We start from the raw sequence: 24,810 nt of genomic DNA on the forward strand, positions 1-24,810 counted from the left end.
CACATTTTGTAGAAGGAGTCGTAGGGGTGATAGCATTCTCACAAATTAAACATAGAACTGCCATATTAATAGGATAACAAGGAAACAATTCTTCACACCAACGCGGTCCGTCGTGGTGACTGACAGTACTTGACAAACAGACTAGACCAGGGAAGGTAAAACAAAAGAGACAGAGGATACAGCTATATTGTAGCAAAAAGCTAAAGCTAATTAATCAATAAAACCAAGATAACGTTATCACGTGAAAGGGCAAAAAATGCAGAAGCCACGTACAAAATAGAGAAACCCCTTAACTTACGCAATCAAAAGGCGACAACAGTGACACAGGGCGTAGATAATCCTAATTTCCAGACACTGTCCAAAATTCAAGAAAAAACAAGGCACTTTAACCACTAAAAATTAATTAAAGAGAGAGTGTCGGTCTTATCACTGCTAATACGCTCTCTCTAAGATATCTTAGTTTTCCGATTTAGAATTTTTCGTTTTTTCAACTTTTTGTTTCTTTAATTTTTGATTTGAAGTTTTTCTAGTTTTCATTTTAAATATGTAACAAAAAATTATAAGTTAAAAAATCTCATTTTCAATTTTTCGATCTTTCAGTGTTTTCGACTTTATAATTTTGACGATTCTATAATTTTTCAATTTTAGGTTTTTTTTGGATTGTTTGTTCTTGTTTCCAATAATTGTTCAATGCACAAATTTTTTTCGATTTTTAGATTTTCAAGTTCTCGATTTTTCGTTTTTTCAGCTCTTGAATTTTCCACTGTTTCGATTTTGAAATTTGTCGTTTTTTCAGTTTTTTGGGTTTTCAAGAAGTCCAAAATCTAAAAATCGGATAATTCCAAAATCCAAAAATTGAAAAATTTTAAAAATGGTTAATCACGGAATTGAAACAAAAATTATAAAATCCAAAGAAACAAAAAAATGAAAATAAACACGTAAATTGTGATATGAAATCGAGAAAATGAAAAATCGAAAAATTAAAAACTGAGATAATGAAAAATCACAAAAAGTAAAATTGTAATATCGAAAAGTTGCAAGATTGAAAAATTACAAATTGAAAAATTGAAGAAACGAAGAAATGAAAAATTTGAAAGTGAAAAAAATAATGTTGAAGAAACTAAAAATTATGAAATCAAAACATTGAAAAATCGAAAAATTGGAAAAACCAGAAAGTGAGTTTCTTCATTACAAAATTTTATGATCACGTCATCAAATTTTTGGAAGGGGATAAACGAATAAATTTTGATTAATCATTTACCATGATTACCATAACCTTAAAACGTTTGGAAAATTTCAGAACACTCGATTTTGCAATTTCAAAGCTAAATAATTAGAAAATGTGGACGTCCATGGTGAAAACTCAACCCGGAATCATACACCACAAGTGTTGTATCATCTACATCATATTCCTAATATATTTACATATCAAATTTGGCAACAATTATTACTGGTTTGGTAGTTTCAGAGAATATCTGTGTAATAAAAATCCGGACAGACGGCAGACTGACAGACAGTCCGACAGACGGAAATAGGAAACTTTCCTTAGTAAAAAGTAGCGAAAGTTCAGGAACAAATAAATTCAACTCTTGTTAAAAATTATCGGTAATTCCTAGGCAACGCCCGATTATTAACCATCCGCTGTAATCTCCGTCAGATCGCCGTCACACCGCCCCCGATGTAGTTTTGTGGTTGACATAACAAAAGTCATTTCGTTGGTCCCCGTTCCCCGATCCGGGTAAGTCAAATTCCTCCCCCGGATCGCGCTTATTTTTCCAGCTTCGTCGATCCAATAGTCGCTTTCGTAGTGCGAATGCCTGCCGTCATCCGTGACAGTTGCATGGAGGCCGAGCCTGCCCCCGGGCGCTCTGTAATTATTTGCAAAGACAACTATTATTCACTGTTCAGAGCAGTGTTCGGGCAAGCTCTCCGGTATTTGATGGCGGCCGCCCCACACCACCGCCCCGTTAAATATTTCTGCCGCCGAGCTCCGCTAAAGTCGTGTAGTTATTCAGATTTAATAATGTAAGAATGCAGGCATGTATACGGCGGCATCGCGCGATGCATTTAAAACGTCCTGCAACCCCACCGCCGCCCCCGACGCTCGCGTAATGGTGATTACGGCATAAAGCGCTGCGAAGTCCGGAGGATAAATCATGCGTGGAAATTGTCACCGGGTGATATTTTTTTGAGAGAAAATTCGCGGGTTTTTTAGAACTGAAAACTGAAAATTATAGAATATTTAATGCGTTTTGCTTAAAGGATGTGTTCGGTGTCATTCCGGAAAAACTGAAAATTCAAAAATTACTAAAAAAATCACTGTGAGACAGAAATATCGTGTCTATTAGAAAAAAATTTCTAAAGTCAATACGAAGACTTATTTTGGAAATATTCATGCTCCAAATCAAATTTTTAGTACATCACAAAATTTGACATATCTGTCTCTTCTGGGAGATTTAGGAAAAATGATAAGGGTTATCGATGAACTGAGGTTGTAGATGATTTAAAGAGTCCGAAGTTGAGCGACAGGAACTTTTTGGTAACTTTTGTAGAATTATTAGGAAAAATAAAAAATTTCAAATTCTTTCAATTACTGAAAAATCAATTTTTTTCAAGTAGATAAAAAATCCTCAAAAAATTCTGAAATATAGATCTCGACGAGCTTTATCTAAAAATATCCGTATTAAACGCTCCGACGAAAAATTATAACCGAAAACTGAAAATTGATGAAAATTTAATGCGATTTTCTTAAAGGATGTATTCGGTGTCATTCCGGAAAAATTGACAGTTCAAAAATTACTAAAAAATTCACTGTGAGACAGAAATATCGTATCTATTTGAAAAAAATTTCTAAAGTCAATACGAAGACTTATTTTGGAAATATTCATGCTCCCAATCAAATTTTTAGTACATCTCAAAATTTGACATATCTGTCTCTTTTGGGAGATAAAGGGAAAATGCTAAGGCTTATCGAGCAACTGAGGCTGTAGATGATTTAAGGAGTCCGAAGTTGAGCGACAGGAATTTTTTGGTAATTTTTGTACAATTATTAGGAAAAATAAAAAATTTCAAATTCTCTCAATTATTGAAAAATTAATTTTTTTGAAGTAGATGAAAAATCGTGAAAAAATTCTGAAATATTGATCTCGACGAGCTTTATCTGAAAATATCCGAATTAAAAGTTCCGACGAAAAATTTTAACCGAAAATTGAAAATTTCAGAAAATTTAATGCGATTTTCTTAAAGGATGTGTTCGGTGTCATTCCGGAAAAACTGACAGTTCAAAAATTACAAAAAAATTCACCCTGAGACAAAAATGTTCTGTCTATTAGAAAAAAAATTTCAAGATCGATACGATGACTGATTTTTTAAATAGTCATGCTCAAAATTAAATTTTTAGTACATCTCAAAATTTGACATATTTTTTTGTGAGATTTTGGAAAAATGGTAAGAATTATCGATGAATTGAGGTTGTAGATGATTTAAAGAGTCCGAAGTTGAGTGGCAGGAATTTTTTGGTAATTTTTGTACAATTATTAGGAAAAATAAAAAATTTCAAATTCTCGCAACTACTGAAAAATGATTTTTTTCAAGTAGATGAAAAATTGTAAAAAAATTCTGAAATATAGATCTCGGCGAGCTTTATCTAAAAATATCCATATTAAACGCTCCGACGAAAGATTATAACCGAAAATTGAAAATTGTAGAATATTTAAAGTGATTTTCTTAAAGGATGTATTCGGTGTCATTCTGGAAAAACGAACAGTTCAAAAATTACTAAAAAATTCACTGTGAGACAGAAATATCGTATCTATTGGAAAAACATTTCTAAAGTCAAAACGAAGACTTATTTTGGAAATATTCATGCCCAAAATCAAATTTTTAGTACATCTCAAAATTTGACATATCTGTCTCTTTTGGGAGAATTAGGAAAAATGCTAAGGATTATCGCTGAACTGAGGTTGTAGATGATTTAAGGAGTCTGAAGTTGAGCGACAGGAATTTTTTGGTAATTTTTGTACAATTATTAGGAAAAATAAAAAGTTTCAAATTCTCTCAATTATTGAAAAATTAATTTTTTTCAAGTAGATGAAAAATCGTCAAAAAATTCTGAAATATAGATCTCGACGAGCTTTATCTAAAAATATCCGTATTAAACGCTCCGGCGAAAGATTATAACCGAAAGCTGAAAATTGTAGAATATTTAATGCGATTTTCTTAAAGGATGTGTTCGGTGTTTCTTCGGAACAACTGACAGTTCAAAAATTATTAAAAAATTCACCCTGAGACAAAAATGTTCTGTCTCTTAGAAAAAAAAATTCTAAAGTCAATACGAAGACTTATTTTGGAAATATTCATGCTCCAAATAAAATTTTTAGTACATCTCAAAATTTTACATATCTGTCTCTTTTCGGAGATTTAGGAAAAGTGCTAAAAATTATCGACGAACTGAGGTTGTAGATGATTTAAGGGGTCTGAAGTTGAGCGACAGGACTTTTTTGGTAATTTTTGTATAATTATTAGGAAAAATAAAAAATTTCAAATTCTCTCAATTATTGAAAAATGAATTTTTTTCAAGTTGATGAAAAATCGTCAAAAAATTCTGAAATATAGATCTCGACGAGCTTTATCTAAAAATATTCGTATCAAACGCTCCGACGAAAGATTATAACCGAAAATTGAAAATTGTAGAAAATTTAATGCGATTTTCTTAAAGGATGTGTTCGGTGTCATTCCGGAAAAACCGACAGTTCAAAAATTACAAAAAAATTCACCCTGAGACAAAAATGTTGTATCTATTAGAAAAAAATTTCTAAAATCAACACGAAGACTTATTTTGGAAATATTCATCCTCCAAATCAAATTTTTAGTACATCTCAAAATTTTACATATCTGTTTCTTTTGGGGGATTTAGGAAAAATGCTAAGGCTTATCGATAAACTGAGGTCGTAGAGGATTTAAGGAGTTCGAAGTTGAGCGACAGGAATTTTTTGGTAATTTTTGTACAATTATTAGGAAAAATAAAAAAATTCAAATTCTCTCAATTATTGAAAAATGAATTTTTTTCAAGTAGATGAAAAATCGTCAAAAAATTCTGAAATATAGATCTCGACGAGCTTTATCTAAAAATATTCGTATTAAACGCTCCGACGAAAAATTATAATCGAAAACTGAAAATTGTAAAACATTTAATGCGATTTTCTTAAAGGATGTGTTCGGTATCATTCCGGAAAAACTAACAGTTCAAAAATTACTAAAAAATTCACTGTGAGACGGAAATATCGTGTCTATTAGAAAAAAATTTCTAAAGTCAATACGAAGACTTATTTTGGAAATATTCATGCTCCAAATCAAATTTTTAATACATCTCAAAATTTGACATATCTGTCTCTTTTTGAAGATTTAGGAAAAATGCTAAGGATTATCGATGAACTGAGGTTGTAGATGATTTAAGGAGTCCGAAGTTGAGCGACAGGAATTTTTTGGTAATTTTTGTATAATTATTAGGGAAAATAAAAAGTTTCAAATTCTCTCAATAATTGAAAAATGAATTTTTTTCAAGTAGATGAAAAATCGTCAAAAAACTCTGAAATATAGATCTCGACGAGATTTGTCTAAAAATATCCGTATTAAACGCTCCGACGAAAGATTATAACGGAAAACTGAAAATTGTAAAATATTTAATGCGCTTTTCTTAAAGGATGTATTCGGTGTCATTCCGGAAAACTGACAGTTCAAAAATTACTAAAAAATTCACTGTCAGACAAAAATATTGTGTCTATGAGAAAAAAAATTCTAAAGTCAATACGAAGACTTATTTTGGAAATATTCATGCTCCAAATCAAATTTTTAGTACATCTCAAAATTTGACATATCTGTCTCTTTTGGGAGATTTAGAAAAAATGCTAAGGAGTATCGATGAACTGAGGTTGTAGATGATTTAAGGAGTCCGAAGTTGAGCGACACGAATTTTTTGGTAATTTTTGTACAATTATTAGGAAAAATAAAAATTTTCAAATTCTCTCAACTACTGAAAAATGATTTTTTTTCAAGTAGATGATAAAAATTGTAAAAAAATTCTTAAATATAGATCTCGACGAGCTTTATCTAAAAATATCCGTATTAAACGCTCCGACGAAAGATTATAACCGAAAACTGAAAATTGTAAAATATTTAATGCGCTTTTCTTAAAGGATCTATTCGGTGTTATTCCGGAAAAACTGACAATTCCAAAATTACTAAAAAATTTTCTGTGAGACAGAAATATCGTGTCTATTTGAAAACAATTTCTAAAGCCAATACGAAGACTTATTTTGGAAATATTTATACTACAAATAAAATTTTTAGTACATCTCAAATTTTGATATTTCTGTCTCTTTTGGGAGATTTAGGAAAAATGCTAAGGATTATTGATGAACTGAGGTTGTAGATGATTTAAGGACATCGAAGTTGAGCGACAGGAATTTTTTGGTAATTTTTGTACAATTATTAAGAAAAATAAAAAATTTCAAATTCTTTCAATTATTGAAAAATGAATTTTTTCATGTAGATGAAAATTCGGTCAAAAAATTCTGAAATATAGATCTCGACGAGCTTTATCTAAAAATATCCGTATTAAACGCTCCGACGAAAAATTATAACCGAAAACTGAAAATTGTAGAAAATTTAATGCGATTTTCTTAAAGGATGTATTCGGTGTCTTTCCGGAAAAACTGACAACTCAAAAGTTACTAAAAAATTCACCGTGAGACAGAAATATCGTGTCTATTGGAAAAAAATTTCTAAAGTCAAAACGAAGACTTATTTTGGAAATATTCATGCCCAAAATCAAATTTTTAGTACATCTCAAAATTTGACATATCTGTTTCTTTTGGGAGATTTAGGAAAAATGCTAAGGATTATCGATGAACTGAGGTTGTAGATGATTTAAGGAGTCCGAAGTTGAGCGACACGAATTTTTTGGTAATTTTTGTACAATTATTAGGAAAAATAAAAAAATTCAAATTCTCTCAATTATTGAAAAATGAATTTTTTTCAAATAGATGAAAAATTGTCAAAAAATTCTGAAATATAAATCTCGACGAGGTTTATCTAAAAATGTCCGTATTAAGCGCTCCGACGAAAAATTATAACCGAAAACTGAAAATTGTAGAAAATTTAATGCGATTTTCTTAAAGGATGTGTTCGGTGTCATTCCGGAAAAACTGACAGTTCAAAAATTACTAAAAAATTCACTATGAGACAGAAATATCGTGTCTATTGGAAAAAAATTTCCAAAGTCAATACGAAGACTTATTTTGGAAATATTCAGGCTCAAAATCAAATTTTTAGTACATCTCAAAATTTGACATATCTGTCTCTTTTGGGAGATTTAGAAAAAATGCTAAGGATTATCGATGAACTGAGGTTGTAGATGATTTAAGGAGTCCGAAGTTGAGCGACACGAATTTTTTGGTAATTTTTGTACAATTATTAGGAAAAATAAAAAAATTCAAATTCTCTCAATTATTGAAAAATGAATTTTTTTCAAATAGATGAAAAATTGTCAAAAAATTCTGAAATATAAATCTCGACGAGGTTTATCTAAAAATGTCCGTATTAAGCGCTCCGACGAAAAATTATAACCGAAAACTGAAAATTGTAGAAAATTTAATGCGATTTTCTTAAAGGATGTGTTCGGTGTCATTCCGGAAAAACTGACAGTTCAAAAATTACTAAAAAATTCACTATGAGACAGAAATATCGTGTCTATTGGAAAAAAATTTCCAAAGTCAATACGAAGACTTATTTTGGAAATATTCAGGCTCAAAATCAAATTTTTAGTACATCTCAAAATTTGACATATCTGTCTCTTTTGGGAGATTTAGAAAAAATGCTAAGGATTATCGATGAACTGAGGTTGTAGATGATTTAAGGAGTCCGAAGTTGAGCGACACGAATTTTTTGGTAATTTTTGTGCAATTATTAGGAAAAATAAAAAAATTCAAATTCTCTCAATTATTGAAAAATGAATTTTTTTCAAATAGATGAAAAATTGTCAAAAAATTCTGAAATATAGATCTCGACGAGCTTTATCTAAAAATATCCGTATTAAACGCTCCGACGAAAGATTATAATCGAAAACTAAAAATTGTAAAATATTTAATGCGATTTTCTTAAAGGATGTATTCGGTGTCATTCCGGAAAAACTGACAGTTCAAAAATTACAAAAAAATTCACCCTGAGACAAAAATGTTGTGTCGGTTAGAAAAAAATTTTTAAAATCAACACGAAGACTTATTTTGGAAATATTTATGCTCCAAATCAAATTTTTAGTACATCTCAAAATTTGACATATCTGTCTCTTCTGGGAGACTTAGGAAAAATGCTAAGGATTATCGATGAACTGAGGAAGTAGATGATTTAAAGAGTCCGAAGTTGAGCGACAGGAATTTTTTGCTAATTTTTGTACAATTATTAGGAAAAATAAAAAATTTCAAATTCTCTCAATTATTAAAAAGTGAATTTTTTTCAAGTAGATGAAAAATCGTCAAAAAATTCTGAAATATAGATCTCGACGAGATTTGTCTAAAAATATCCGTATTAAACGCTCCGACGAAAGATTATAACGGAAAACTGAAAAGTGTAGAATATTTAATGCGATTTTCTTAAAGGATGTATTCGGTGTCATTCCGGAAAAACTGACAGTTCAAAAATTACTAAAAAATTCACTGTGAGACAGAAATATTGTATCTATTAGAAAAAAAATTCTAAAGTCAATACGAAGAATTATTTTGAAAATATTCATGCTCCAAATCAAATTTTTAGTACATCTCAAAATTTGACATATCTGTCTCTTTTGGGAGATTTAGGAAAAATGCTAAGGATTATTGATGAACTGAAGTTGTAGATGATTTAAGGAGTCCGAAGTCGAGCAACAGGAATTTTTTGGTAATTTTTGTACAATTATTAGGAAAAATAAAAAACTTCAGATTCTGTCAATTATTGAAAAATGTTTTTTTTTTTCAAGTGGACGAAAAATCGTCAAAAAATTCTGAAATATAGATCTTGACGAGTTTTATATAAAAATATTCGTATTAAACGCTCCGACGAAAGATTATAACCGAAAATTGAAAATTGTAGAATATTTAATGCGATTTTTTTAAAGGATGCATTCGGTGTCATTCCGGAAAAACTGACAGTTCAAAAATTACTAAAAAATTCACTCTGAGACAAAAATATTCTGTCTATTAGAAAAAAATTTCTAAAGTCAATACGAAGACTTATTTTGGAAATATTCATGCTCCAAATCAAATTTTTAGTACATCTCAAAATTTGGACATATCTGTCTCTTCTGGAAGATTTAGGAAAAATGCTAAGGATTATCGATGAACTGAGGTTGTGGATGATTTAAGGAGTCCGAATTTGAGCGACAGGAATTTTTTGGTAATTTTTGTACAATTATTAGGGAAAATAAAAAAATTCAAATTCTCGATTATTGAAAAATGAATTTTTTTCAAGTAGATTAAAAATCGTCAAAAAATTCTGAAATATACATTTCGACGAGCTTTATCTAAAAATATCCGTATTAAACGCTCCGACGAAAGATTATAACCGAAAATTGAAATTGTAGAATATTTAATGCGATTTTCTTAAAGGATGTATTCGGTGTTATTCTGGAAAAACTGACAGTTCCAAAATTACTAAAAAATTCACTGTGAGACAGAAATATCGTGTCTATGAGAAAAAAATTTCTAAAGTCAATACGAAGACTTATTTTGGAAATATTCATGCTCCAAATCAAATTTTTAGTACATCTCAAAATTTGACATATCTGTCTCTTCTGGGAGATTTAGGAAAAATGCTAAGGATTATCGATGAACTGAAGTTGTACATGATTTAAGGAGTTCGAAGTTGCGCGACAGGAATTTTTTGGTAATTTTTGTGCAATTATTAGGAAAAATAAAAAATTTCAAATTCTCTCAATTTTTGAAAAATGAATTTTTTTCAAGTAGACGAAAAATCGTCAAATAATTCTGAAATATAGATCTCGACGAGCTTTATCTAAAAATATCCGTATTAAACGCTCCAACGAAAAATTATAACCGAAAACTAAATATCGAGGAATATTTAATGCGATTTTTTTAAAGGATGTATTCGGTGTCATTCCGGAAAAACTGACAGTTCAAAAATTACTAAAAAATTCATTGTCAGACAGAAATATCGTGTCTATTAGAAAAAAATTTCTAAAGTCAATACGAAGACTTATTTTGGAAATATTCATGCTCCAAATCAAATTTTTAGTACATCTCAAAATTTGACATATCTGTCTCTTCTGGGAGATTTAGGAAAAATGCTAAGGATTATCGATGAACTGAAGTTGTACATGATTTAAGGAGTTCGAAGTTGCGCGACAGGAATTTTTTGGTAATTTTTGTACAATTATTAGGAAAAATAAAAAAATTCAAATTCTCTCAATTATTGAAAAATGAATTTTTTTCAAGTAGATGAAAAATAGTCAAAAAATTCTGAAATATAGATCTCGACGAGTTTTATCTAAAAATATCCGTATTAAACGCTCCGACGAAAGATTATAATCGAAAACTGAAAATTGCAAAATATTTAATGCGCTTTTCTTAAAGCATGTGTTCGGTGTCATTCCGGAAAAACTGACAGTTCAAAAATTACTAAAAAATTCACTGTGAGACGGAAATATCGTGTCTATTGGAAAAAAATTTCTAAAGTCAATACAACGACTTATTTTTGAAATATTCAAACTCCAAATCAAATTTTTAGTACATCTCAAAATTTGACATATCTGTTTCTTTTGGGAGATTTAGGAAAAATGCTAAGGATTATCAATAAACTGAGATTGTAGATGATTTAAGGAGTCCGAATTTGAGCGACAGGAATTTTTTGGTAATTTTTGTACAATTATTAGGAAAAATAAAAATTTTCAAATTCTCTCAATTATTGAAAAATGAATTTTTTTCAAGTAGATGAAAAATCGTCAAAAAATTCTGAAATATAGATCTCCACGAGCTTTATCAGAAAATGTCCGTATTAAACGCTCCGACGAAAAATTATAATTGAAAACTGGAAATTGTAGAAAATTTAATGCGATTTTTTTAAAGGATCTGTTCGGTGTCATTCCGGAAAAACTGACAGTTCAAAAATTACAAAAAAAATTCACGCTTAGACAAGAATGTTGTGTCTATTAGAAAAAAATTTCTAAAGTCAATACGAAGACTCATTTTGAAAATATTCATGCTCCAATTCGAATTTTTAGTACATTTCAAAATTTGACATATCTGTTTCTTTTGGGAGATTTAGGAAAAATGCTAAGGATTATCGATGAACTGAGGTTGTAGATGATTTAAGGAGTCCGAAGTTGAGCGACAGGAATTTTTTGGTAATTTTTGTGCAATTATTAGGAAAAATAAAAAAATTTAAATTCTCTCAATTTTTGAAAAATGATTTTTTTCCAGTAGACGAAAAATCGTCAAATAATTCTGAAATATAGATCTCGACGAGCTTTATCTAAAAATATCCGTATTAAACGCTCCGACGAAAGATTATAACCGAAAATTGAAAATTGTAGAATATTTAAAGCGTTTTTTTTAAAGGATGTATTCGGTGTCATTCTGGAAAAACTGACAGATCAAAAATTACTAAAAAATTCACTGTCAGACAGAAATATCGTGTCTATGAGAAAAAAATTTCTAAAGTCAATACGAAAAATTATTTTGACAATCCAACTCGAAAATTCTTAACAAATAAAATGGCAGAATTGTTTGAAATTTGTCCAATGGCATTCACCGAACAATTTTTTCAGTGAAAAAACAGTCTTCTGTCAGGCAACAACACTGTTTTTCAGCGAAAAAAAATATGTCAAATTAATTTGTCAAACTTGTCAAATGAACTTTAATAAAAAAATGATAATGTAACATACAAACTACTTTTCTGTTGGCGTTACAGGCATAATCTAACAAAATACTGGCCACCTCGTTCATTTCGACTGCTTTATTTAGAGGAAACTTGCATATTTCACAAAATTCTGTAAACTGCTTCCAAATTGAATCGTGCGTTCTTGGAGTGTTTCGGCACTGACTTTCTTTCACTGCATTTCGAATTTCAAACACAGTTTTGTTATCAAATCTTGCTCCCATAATCAAGAAAATCAACCAGCAGCACACACAAAATTTGATGTTTAGAAATTTATTTACGTTTTGCCTTGTGATTTTGTTACTATTTAGACTAGGTAGGTATAGTTACTCAACTACTACGCTAACTATAAATTATGTGAATTATTGTCCGTAAAGAGTAAATAAAAATTTTATCTTTGGATTGTCAAGCCGAATATAACTCGTGATCTGATTTTTTCTGCAAAATTTGTGTGAAAATTAACTCGTAGCTGTTGCTTTTGGAAAATCACACTCGTCTCCTTCGTCGACTCGTGTGATTTTCGTCGCAACAGCTACTCGGTAATTTGTGTCACAAATTTTGTCGGAAAAAATCAGACCACTTGTTATATTATATTTGAAAATATTCATGCTCCAAATCAAATTTTTAGTACATCTCAAAATTTGACATATCTGTCTCTTTTGGGAGATTTAGGAAAAATGCTAAGGATTATTGATGAACTGAAGTTGTAGATGATTTAAGGAGTCCGAAGTCGAGCAACAGGAATTTTTTGGTAATTTTTGTACAATTATTAGGAAAAATAAAAAACTTCAGATTCTGTCAATTATTGAAAAATGTTTTTTTTTTCAAGTGGACGAAAAATCGTCAAAAAATTCTGAAATATAGATCTCGACGAGCTTTATCTAAAAATATCTGTATTAAATGTTCCGACGAAAGATTATAACCGAAAATTGAAAATTGTAGAATATTTAATGCGATTTTTTTAAAGGATGGATTCGGTGTCATTCCGGAAAAACTGACAGTTCAAAAATTACTAAAAAATTCAATCTGAGACAAAAATATTCTGTCTATTAGAAAAAAATTTCTAAAGTCAATACGAAGACTTATTTTGGAAATATTCATGATCCAAATCAAATTTTTAGTACATCTCAAAATTTGACATATCTGTCTCTTCTGGAAGATTTAGGAAAAATGCTAAGGATTATCGATGAACTGAGGTTGTAGATGATTTAAGGAGTCCGAAGTTGAGCGACAGGAATTTTTTGGTAATTTTTGTACAATTATTAGGGAAAATAAAAAAATTCAAATTCTCGATTATTGAAAAATGAATTTTTTTCAAGTAGATTAAAAGTCGCCAAAAAATTCTGAAATATACATTTCGACAAGCTTTATCTAAAAATATTCGTATTAAACGCTCCGACGAAAGATTATAACCGAAAATTGAAATTGTAGAATATTTAATGCGATTTTCTTAAAGGATGTATTCGGTGTTATTCTGGAAAAACTGACAGTTCCAAAATTACTAAAAAATTCACTGTGAGACAGAAATATCGTGTCTATTAGAAAAAAATTTCTAAAGTCAATACGAAGACTTATTTTGGAAATATTCAAGCTCCAAATCTAATTTTTAGTACATCTCAAAATTTGACATATCTGTCTCTTTTGGGAGATTTAGGAAAAATGGTACGGATTATCGATGAACTGAGGTTGTAGATGATTTAAGGAGTCTGAAGTTGAGCGACAGGAATTTTTTGGTAATTTTTGTACAATTATTAGGAAAAATAAAAAATTTCAAATTCTCTCAATTATTGAAAAATCAATTTTTTTTCAAGAAGATGAAAAATGTCCAAAAAATTGTGAAATGTAGATTTTGGCGTCCCGATGCGAACAATTTTTCAAGATTTGGGAAAAATGATAGAAATTTTCAAAGAAATGAAGCCAAAAATACATTCTGGAAGTCTAAATCTATAACAAAAAAAACTCTCTTTTTTGAGCTTTCGAAAAATTGTATAGCCTTCCAGCTTTTCTATACAGATAAGATTTACACCAATGCATTAAAACCAAAACTGTAATTTTTATATAATGATTTTAGATTTCTTTCTGAACAATAACTTAATACAAACTTCCCCGGATTGTCCCCTTCAAAAAAGTTTGACAACCACTGTCCCCGCTAATCACTCCGAATCCACCAGAAACAAATGTGTCCCAATCCCTCAGCCTTTGATTAATTTAGTCACAATACGGCGGCATTATTAGCGGGGGCGGTTCGTAAAACAGCCCGCTTCTTTCATAACTTGCTCGTTCTGGCATAAAAGATGCGGTTATCCCGTAACTCGGTTAAATCTTCTTGAATAGCTTGTAAGTATCTGCGAACGACTCCGAAAGCAAAGAACAAGCTTCAGTAAGCTGACGACTAACGCCAACATTTCTCCTTAAGGTGCTTTGCTCGGGATTATGCGTCGCCGTACATAATCGAAGATTACAAACCGGCACGCAGTTAGCTCCAGAGATAATTTACACGGAGATGCGTTTTAGCGCCCGGCTAAAAGGCCCAACGATTAACGTAATACACTTTGGAAAAATCCCTAAATCTTCATCGCGATGCCAGCGACGCACGAAAAATTACGCCGGTTGTTATACCTCGGGAACGACGCTGACGCCGGTGGTGTGGTCCCAGTAAACATAGATGTGGCATGTGGCATGATTATGTCTTAACGATTGAGTCCGAGTTCTCACTGAAAGACAAATGAAATAAAAAAACACCAACATATTAATTCAAAGAAATGTAATAAATAGATTCAACAATTAAATAAATTTAATTAGCGTAAGTACTGTTCAAAATGCCTTCCTTCCTGCGCAACACACATTTGATGCGATTTAAGCTCCGCCCCTCGATCTTATAACGAATAAAAAAATCGTCACATTTGAGATCCGGACGGGTGGATGGGGCTTAATTTTTGATTTTTTTTAATATGTAGTTTTCTTTCAACAACACGATACTTAAAGCATATTTTAGACGGTAATTTCTTGTAGAGAAATATGAACTCTTAATTTAAGTTGCGTCCCGCGTCTCACGACCAATAAAAAAACTAATCACAATTGAGACAGGGTGGGTGGCGAATTTGATATTAGAATTATGTATTGAGTATTGTGAGAAAACTATATATCCATTGAGAAAAAGAAGCCAGTGATTACAACATCTTATCAAAATGACAAAAATCAACTGTGGCATTATTTCAAAATTATCATTAAAAATTGTATTGTCAATTAGATGTAGGTCGTCGTATTCTTTAAAAAGTGGCCTTGTAATGCCTTATTATTTATGTTCAGAGCAAAATAGACAACAATTATTAGAAATACACCAAAGATCAGTTTTTTTTCCATTCTAATAGTGTCTAATAATTATTTTTGAAAACTTGTTTATTCTGGAAGTGTTATTTTTCAAGTCCTGCTGAACATAAATTATAAATAGAAAATCTCGGGTTGAGCGGACGGCGATTTGTTGAAGAACTAGAAAAACAAACACATAAAAATTCTTTGTCCATTGTTGCCCCGAAAATGGTACAAGGTTTTGAAGAGTTCATTCGTCTGTCGTCAAATTTTGATTTTATGAAGACTTTTGTAAAGTCTTGATGGTCACCAAAAAAATTTCAGAGTGATTAATTTTATTAAATTTATTTAATCTAATGAAAAATAACGCTCAACTTAGGCATTTACTATCCACCACATGTTTGGGGAGCGCAGTCCGGACTTTCCCATTTTTTTTAAGATATTTATGTTTATCTCTCTTCACAGTGAAGCTTTAGAATTCCACTTGGTTCTAAACCACTGAATCTGTTCTGTGTATTCTTTACGCACTCCAACCAAATGTTGTCTGTATTTACACTAGATAAGTTAATTAATTCATTAATTACTGCTTGCTTATAAGACTTTGTAGAAAAAAGGTAAACTCATTTTCTTTCTCCATTCCACTGATTTATTGTATTTCCTGTAAAATGGGAATTGAATTCTATTTTGACAAATTTAAAACAAAGTCACAATTAATTAGATTTAATTATTGAGTATACTTTGATCAGTTAACAAGTTCACTATTGTAAAAATAAATAATAATTTTTATACATTTACAAGTAATTGTTATTTTGAGATAACCATGTAATTTATCTATTTGTTCACCAACGGTTTAAGGATTTGCGTAAGACTCTAATAAAACAATAATATTGTCATTAATTAGCACATTTAAAGTAGTCACTAGAATGAGGAGGACGCAGATGGGCGGGGCTAATGCTTGCCTAAAAAAGACTCTACAGGAAAAAGTTAAACTTAGCCCCGCCCACCCACCCTTTCTTTAAATTGTTTCTTCTAAAAATAAGAAATAATTTTTCAAATGAATACTGTAACAAAAAAACTACCGTCAACCTTTTTTTTCTTTTCTAACACCCCCACACCTATTCTACAGAAGAACAAATAATTAACCCAGCCCACCCACCCCGCCTCCATTTCAGTGATTCATTTTATCTGGTCTGAATTTAAATGGATCCTATACTAAACCGAAATAAAATTAGTCCTTAGAATAAGAAGAGTGTGGGTGGGTGGGAGGGGTTAATACTTGCCAAGATTAGACTGATTTTGGCAGATAACATAGCTTCCAAGAAGACAGAGGGTGGGTGGGCGGGGCTAGTACTTGCCACGACAAGACTGATTTTGGCAAATTACATAGCCTCCAAGAATACAGAGGGCGGGTGGGTGGGGCTAGTACGTGTTAAGATAAAACTAATTTTGGCAAATGAGATACCCTCTCTGAAAATAAACTAATTTTGGCAAATGATACCCTTTAAGAAAATAGAGGGCGGGTGGGTGGGGCTAGTACTTGCTGAGATAAGACTGAACAATGTTAAGAGTAGTCACTAGAATGAAGAGGGGATGGATGGGCGGAGCCACTTTACAAATTTACCACGATTGATTTTAAAATCTTCAATAATAAAAAATAACCTTTTGATATAACCATGAATAATAGAATTTATCAATTTTTTCACCAACGCGTTAACGATTTGCCTAAGACTCTAATCAGACAATCATGTTGTTTTTTTAGCAGGATTTAGAGTAGTCCCTAGAATGAAGAGGAGGCAGATGGGCGGGGCTACTGCTTGCCTATAAAAGACTCTAGAGGAAAAAGTTAAACTTAGCCCCGCCCACCCACCCGTTCTCTCATTTGTTTCTTCTAAAATAAGAAATAAATCCTAAAGTAAATAATATAACAAAAAAATACGGTTAGCCCTTTTTTTTCTTTTCTAGCAACCACACACATATTCTACGGAAGAAAAAATATATAATCCCGCCCACCCACCCGGTCCCCATTTCAGTGATTCATTTCATGTGGTCTGAATGAAAATGGATGCCAAACTGAACCGAAATAAAATTAGTCCTTAGAATAAGAAGAGTGTGGGTGGGTGGGAGGGGTTAATACTTGCCAAGATTAGACTGATTTTGTCAGATAACATAGCTTCCAAGAAGACAGAGGGTGGGTGGGCGGGGCTAGTACTTCCCAAGACAAGACTGATTTTAGCAAATGATATTCTTTAAGAAAATAGAGGATGGGTGGGCGGGGCTAATACTTGCTAAGATAAGACTGAACAATATTAAGAGTAGTCGCTAGAATAAAGAGAGGATGGATGGGCGGAACCACTCTACAAATTTGGCACGATTAATTTTAAAATCAACAGTAATAAAAAGTAAACTTTTGATACAACCATAAGTAAAGTAATTTATCAATTTTTTCACCAACGGGTTAACGATTTGCCTAAGACTAATAAAAGAATAATGTTGTCATTAATTAGCAGCATTTAGAGTAATCACTAGAGTGAAGAGGAGGCAGAGGGGCGGGGCTAGTGCTTGCCTATAAAAGACTCTGCAGGAAAAAGTTAAATTTTGCCCCGCCCACCCACCCGTTCTTTAAATTGTTTCTTCTAAAATAAGAACTAAATTTGAAAATGAATACTATAACAAAAAAATACGATCAGTCTTTTTTTTTAACAGCCCTACCCCTATTCTACAGAGGAACAAATAATTAACCCCCGTCCACCCACCCGGTCTCCATTTCGGTGATACATTTCATCTGGTCTGATTAAACATGGATCCCATACTGAACAGAAATTAAATTAGTCCTTAGAAAAAGAAGAGCGTGGGTGGGTGGGAGAGGTTAATACTTGCCAAGATAAGACGAATTTTGGCAAATGACATAGCTTCCAAGAAGACAGAGGGTGGGTGGGCGGGGTTAGTACTTGCCACGACGAGACTGATTTTGGCAAATGATATGCTTTAAGAAAATAGAGGGTGGGTGGGCGGGGCTAGTCCTTGCTAAGATAAGATTGAATAATATTAAGAGTAGTCACTAGAATAAAGAGGGGATGGATGGGCGGAGCCACTCTACAAATTTGGCACGCTCGATTTTAAAATACAGTAATAAAAAATAACCTTTTGATATAACCATCAGTAAAGTAATTTATCAATTTTTTCACCAACGGTTTAACGATTGGGTGAAGAGGAGGCAGATGGGTGGGGCTAGTGCTTGCCTATAAAAGACTGCAGAAAAAGTTAAACTTAGCCCCGCCCACCCACCCGTTCTTTCATTTGTTTGTTATAAAATAAGAAATAGATCTTAAAGTAAATAATATACTAAAAAAATTCGGTTAGCCTTTTTTTTCTTTTTAACAACCTCACACCTATTCTACAGAAAAAAAGTAATTAACCCCGCCCACTCATCCGGTCCCCATTTCAGTGATTCATTTCATCTGGTCTGAATAAAAATGGATCCCAAACTGAATCGAAATAAAATTAGTTCTTAGAATAAGAAGAGTGTGGATGGGTGGGAGGAGTTAATACTTGCCAAGATAAGACGAATTTTGGCAAATGACATAGCTTCCAAGAAGACAGAGGGTGGGTGGGCGGGGTTAGTACTTGCCACAACGAGACTGATTTTGGCAAATGATATCCTGTAAGAAAATAGAGGGTGGGTGGGCGGGGCTAGTACTTGCTAAGATAAGGCTGAACAATATTAAGAGTAGTCACTAGAATAAAGAGGGGACGGATGGGCGGAGCCACTCTACAAATTTGCCACGATTGACTTTAAAATCTACAGTAATAAAAATTAACCTTGCATGTTAAAAATTTCGATACACTTTTGGTGCAAGTAAGAAAAAATATGTTTTTCATAGAAATTTAAAAACACTAGTACAGTAAAAGTTACATTATTAGAATCAGTAATTTGAGGTTGTGTTATATTCAAAAAAATAAGACAAAATTTTGAAAAGTTGAAATATGACGTGTTAAAAAAACAAATAAACTCAATTTTAGAATTTAGAATATTAAAAAAATAATTCGATTTACTATGAAATTTTAATGTACAAAAATAAAATTTTGACGTGAATAGAAGCGTAATGACAAAAGTTTTACTTTCGAACCGTAAATTTCCCATGTTTTTTCCAGTGTACCACAATAGATTCTTCAGTTTATCTACAAAATCCTCTACTGCTAAGTTTGATTGGGTTACTTTTTAGATCGGTTTCATGAACGAAACAACGATGAAAGATTCATCCTAAACATATAATCAGCATTCTGGTTTAAAACTTTGAATAGATTGGTCTAAAAGCTTTTCACTCGTTGAAAAAAAAAGTTAAACTTAGCCCCGCCTCCCACCCGTTCTTCTCATTTGTTTCTTCTAAAATAAGAAATAAATCTTAAAGTAAATAACATAATAAAAAAATACGGTTAGCCCTTTTTTTCTGTTTTAAGAGCCCCACACCTATTCTACAGAAGAACAAATAATTAAAGTAACTGATCCATCAAAATCTAGATAATCTAGCGATGCACTCCCAACGTTATGACAATGTACCAGCAACCACGTTTATAGTCATTCAAATTTTTCTCCATTTTTTTATTTTTCGATTTGTCAATTTTCCGATGTTTCAATGATCCCATTTTTCAATTTTTATCCTCTTCAATTTTACGATTTCTAAATATTTCGATTTTTCAATTTCTGAATTTTTCAAATTTTGACGTTTCTAAATTTTTAATTTTCCGATTTCTGAAGTAATCTTTTTTTTATTTTCCCATCTCTTCCCAAAATTTGGATTTTTCACTTCTTCAATTCTTCAATTTTTCGATTTTTCAGGTTTCGGATGTTTCAATTTTTCAATTTCTCAGGATTTTGATTTTTCAATTTTTCGATTTTATAAGCTTACGATTTTTCGACTTCTGGATTTCCCGATCTTCAGTTTTTCTTTTTTTAAACTTCAGATTTTTCAATTTTCGGCTGTTTTATATTTGGATTTCTCAATTTTTCTACTTTTCGATATTTTAATTTTTCGATTTTTAAAATTTTTGATTTCTCGACTTTCGGTTCTTCTATATTTCAATTTTTCAATTTTCGAGATTTTTTAAATTTTCGATTTTCCAGTTTAATTTTTTTTTAAACACAATGCTGCTAAAACATAAAAATAATTGTACTTTCCAAAAAAAAATCTATTGGATGAATACGGTTCCACTAGTTTTGCTAATTTAGGACGTTTTGTTTGTATCAAACACAATGAAAGAATTAATTTTTAGTTAAACAAAAAAATTTAAATATTGCATAATTCAACGAGACGATAAATTTTGAGTACATAATATGATAGAGCCCCTAGAAAAATTTTATTTATATGTCTTACTTCCGGAGATAGTAGATTCTCGTTATAAAAGAAGTCAACCCATCAGACAAATTCTAAAAAAAAAATTGTAAATTAAAAAATTTGTATTTGCATTCGCAGGAATAAATAGTAATAGTGGAATAGGTCTACTGGAGATATCACGTAAAAAAAGCGCCCCTGTAATACTTTACCACCTAGGTGGTGCGGAAAACAGTATCAAAAAATTAAATTTAAATAAATGTGATTGTTCAGGTAAATAACTCGTTAGTGAAGTGATGAGAATCTAAATCTTGTCAGTTTTGTGTACTGATTCATTTACAAAATGACAGATTATTAAAAAATATTGGAATAATTGCAAAAGTGACTGAATTACTCAACAAAAAAATGTATGTAATTCCGAATTGAATTACAGTAATGATAATGATTTACTTGTAATTGAATTACTTCCAACCCTGACCAAAACTAGTACCATGTTGATTACATACACGGTAGAGCGAACGCAGATGTAACATAGTAACCTGTGTTTACCGGGTTACCCCGCCACACAATACACCCTCTAAATTTTTCCCCTCGCATCGGGAAATATTCATCGATTTTGGGATGTTTTCTTTGCGACTTTTAATCATCGCGATCTGTCTGCTTTGCAGATGGAACGTCTTTAATCTTCAAGGATGGCCAAGGGCGGAATTAATATGAGATGTCGCCTCTCATCTTGCAGTCAAAGACGCGTTCTTTTGCTCTCCTAATGTTTTTTAAAAAAGACGCGCAGAGGGACATCGCTTTCGCGTCACCGAAAATTAAAACAGTTCGACACAAGAGGAATGGGTCGATAAAGGAAGTCTAATCTGACACTTTATAACGGTTTAGGAGGCGGCAGGGCACCAGATTCGGCGTTTTATAAAAGTTAGGGGACCGTGTCGTCAATCGATCAACCTCCAATCTTGTACCGTCCATCATGCTAAGCCAGCAACAGATGGCACGGGGCTGCTTCTTTTACTTAAGCGATGTGCGCAATTTACGCGGGGGCGGCGGTGACGGACAGCTTTTGAAAATATCTAGTGGCGTGTTTTTATTAAATAGTGTGCACGAAAAATCCGACGACGAAAAGAAAAAAAACTGCGAATAAAGTCTGTTCTTTTTTAAAGTGCTCTCCACTCCCGCTATTCTAAAATAATAGTAATTACTGCTGATGGGTTTTCTATGAGTGTGCGTCTTTCTCGTCGTAATTATTTTCGTCATTTCTGTTGCAGGAAAACTCGCTAACCGACCATCTTTTTAATTTGGATTCTTTCTCGTGCAGACGTCTTCAATTCACTCCGCTTTTGTCGTGCATATCGCATTCGAGGTTATTGTTCTTTATTAATTATTTTTCAGCTGTAGCGAATCTCGAAAACGAGTACGTACGCAGTTTAAAAAAAAAATAAATTATAAAACTCAACGTCCCCGACAAAATCAACCCAAAGAAATCAGCCCGAAACTGCCAAAGAAAACCCATCCCGCCTAAATAACTCAAACGAAAAGGTCCTCGACTACCCTTGCCCGGCGCACTTGTCCCTTTTTTCATGCATACCTAACCGTGCTCTTGTTGCAGTTTTATGGATATCTGGTCGTGGCTGCTATTGATTCTGGTGTACGGGATCGCCGCCGCGGAAGGCGGCCTCCTCGAGGTGAGTCCACTCAATTTGGGCGCGGGAGCCTGCGAAAAAAGGAGAGTTCCTCGGCGGCCGCTCGACCGACATAATTAAATTCCCTATCAATTCATCAATTTTACGAGTGCAAACGTTCGACGACGCTGCGACAGCGTCGACGTCGTCGCTCCACAAATATTATGCCACTTTCAAGGTAAATCTTGCGTTTATTAAATCAACTCGAACAATGAGTTAATGCGGCCCAGTTTTCGCAGTCGGAAATTAAAGTGTTTCATCACTTCGTTCGACGCGCGGCCCCCGACTTGCTCGATAATGAGCAGCCGTTGTGAATGCGAAATTTTTAACGTTATCGGACGTCTTTACGCTTCACTACAATTTATTTTGACCTGTGTTTGCGAGAAATTAGTGGAAAATGCGCTAAATGGCGCAACGGCGGCGGGGGCGGCGGGGGAAGGGGGGGTTTATGGGGGACGGAAATTTGGAATTTCGGTGCGACCTAATGTTACTTGCGGTTAAGTGGGCAAATTTAACACTTTGATTAGTTTTACTATGAGTTTATTATTTGTATACAATACAAATTATACTCAAATCAGTATTTTCCTATGGATTCAAATTTTACGACGTGATTATGAGGGGACCGATCACATTTCAGAAGCTCAAAATAAAAGGGATCCCCTAGGTTCTTAAAATTTCTTGAAAAATAAAGCTTCGAATGCCACTGATGATCTTCAAATTTCTTCAAAAATAAGACACTGTGTGTACCGGAGATTCCTAAAACTTTTTCAAAAATAAAAGACGAGGTGCCTCTGAAATCTTTCAAACTTCTTCAAAGATAAAACAGTTGGTTCCCCTGAGATTCTTAAAGATTCTTCAAAAATAAAACAACAGGTGCCCCTGAGATTCTCAAAACTTCTTCAAAATAAAACGACAGGTGCCCCTGGGATTCTTAAAACTTCTTCAAAAATAAAACAAGAAATGCCTCTGAGATTTTTACAACTTCTTCAAAAATAAAACAACAGGTGCCCCTGAGATTCCTAGAACTTCTTCAAAAATAAAACACTAGGTATACTTAGGGTTTTTCAAACTTCTTCAAAAATAAAACAATAGATGCCCCTGGAATCTTTAAAACTTCTTCAAAAATAAAACAACAGGTGCCCCTGAGATTCTTAAAACTTCTTCAAAAATAAAATTACAGGTGCCCCTGAGATTCTTAAAACTTTTTCAAAAATAAAAGACGAGGTGCCAATGAGATCTTTAAAATTTCTTCAAAGATAAAACAATAAGTACCCCTGAGATTCTCAAAAATTCTTCAAAAATAAAACAATAGATGCCCCTGAGATTCTTAAAACTTTATCAAAAATAAAATTACAGGTGCCCCTGAGATTCTTAAAACTTTTTCAAAAATAAAAGACGAGGCGCCAATGAGATCTTTAAAATTTCTTCAAAAATAAAACAACAGGTGCCCCTGAGACTTTTAAAACTTCTTCAAAAATAAAATAACAGGTGCCCCTGAGATTCTCAAAACTTCTTCAAAAATAAAACAACAGGTGCCCCTGAGATTCTCAAAACTTCTTCAAAAATAAAACAATAGATGCCCCTGAGATTCTTAAAACTTCTTCAAAAATAAAACAACAGGTGCCCCTGAGATTCTTAAAACTTCTTCAGAAATAAAACAACAGGTGCCCCTGAGATTCTTAAAACTTCTTCAAAAATAAAACAACAGATGCCCCTGAGATTCTTAAAACTTCTTCAGAAATAAAAAAATAGGTGCCCCTGAGATTCTTAAAACTTCTTCAGAAATAAAACAACAGGTGCCCCTGAGATTCTTAAAACTTCTTCAAAAATAAAACAACAGGTGCCCTTGAGATTCTTAGAGCATCTTTAAAAAAAACAACAGGTGCCCATGAGATTCTTAAAACTTTTTCAGAAATAAAACAATAGGTGCCCTTGAGATTCTTAAAACTTCTTCAAAAATAAAACAACAGGTGGCCCTGATATTCTTAGAGCATCTTTAAAAATAAAACAACATGTGTCCCTGAGATTCTTAAAACTTCTTCAAAAGTAAAACACGAGGTGCCCCTGAGACCTTTAAAACTTCTTCAAAAATAAAACGACAGGTGCCCCTGAGATTCTTAGAACTTCTTCAAAAATAATATAATAGATGCCCCTGAGATTCTTAAAACTTCATCAAAAATAAAATTACAGGTGCCCCTGAGATTCTTAAAACTTTTTCAAAAATAAAACACGAGATGCCAATGAGATCTTTAAAATTTCTTCAAAAGTAAAACAACAGGTGCCCCTGAGATTCTCAAAACTTCTTAAAAAATAAAACAACAGATGCCCCTGAGATTCTTAAAACTTCTTCAAAATAAAACAATAGGTGCCCCTGAGATTCTTAAAACTTCTTCAAAAATAAAACAACAGATGCCCCTGAGATTCTTAAAACTTCTTCAGAAATAAAACAACAGGTGCCCCTGAGATTCTTAAAATTTCTTCAAAAATAAAACAACAGGTGCCCCTGAGATTCTTAAAACTTCTTCAAAAATAAAACAACAGATGCCCCTGAGATTCTTAAA

At 32.3% G+C, this 24,810-nt stretch overlaps 1 protein-coding gene across 1 annotated transcript in view; it reads left to right on the plus strand.

Annotated features, from left to right (window-relative positions):
• The first annotated feature begins 1,651 nt into the window (after nt 1-1,651).
• Nucleotides 1,652-24,810, plus strand: part of LOC135126007 (uncharacterized) — a 50,318-nt gene continuing 27,159 nt past the window's right edge. Inside the window, exons 1-2 of the mRNA XM_064051795.1 lie at nt 1,652-1,738; nt 22,177-22,252. Of these exons, the coding sequence (XP_063907865.1) occupies nt 22,181-22,252 (72 nt within the window). The 5' untranslated portion in view covers nt 1,652-1,738; nt 22,177-22,180. The remainder of the gene's footprint in view (nt 1,739-22,176; nt 22,253-24,810) is intronic.

Source organism: Zophobas morio, unplaced genomic scaffold (genome assembly GCF_036711695.1).
Source record: "Zophobas morio isolate AGI-343-1 ecotype UQ-CSIRO unplaced genomic scaffold, CSIRO_AGI_Zmor_V1 ptg000010l, whole genome shotgun sequence".
In the NCBI taxonomy this organism is placed as follows: Eukaryota; Metazoa; Arthropoda; class Insecta; order Coleoptera; family Tenebrionidae; genus Zophobas; species Zophobas morio.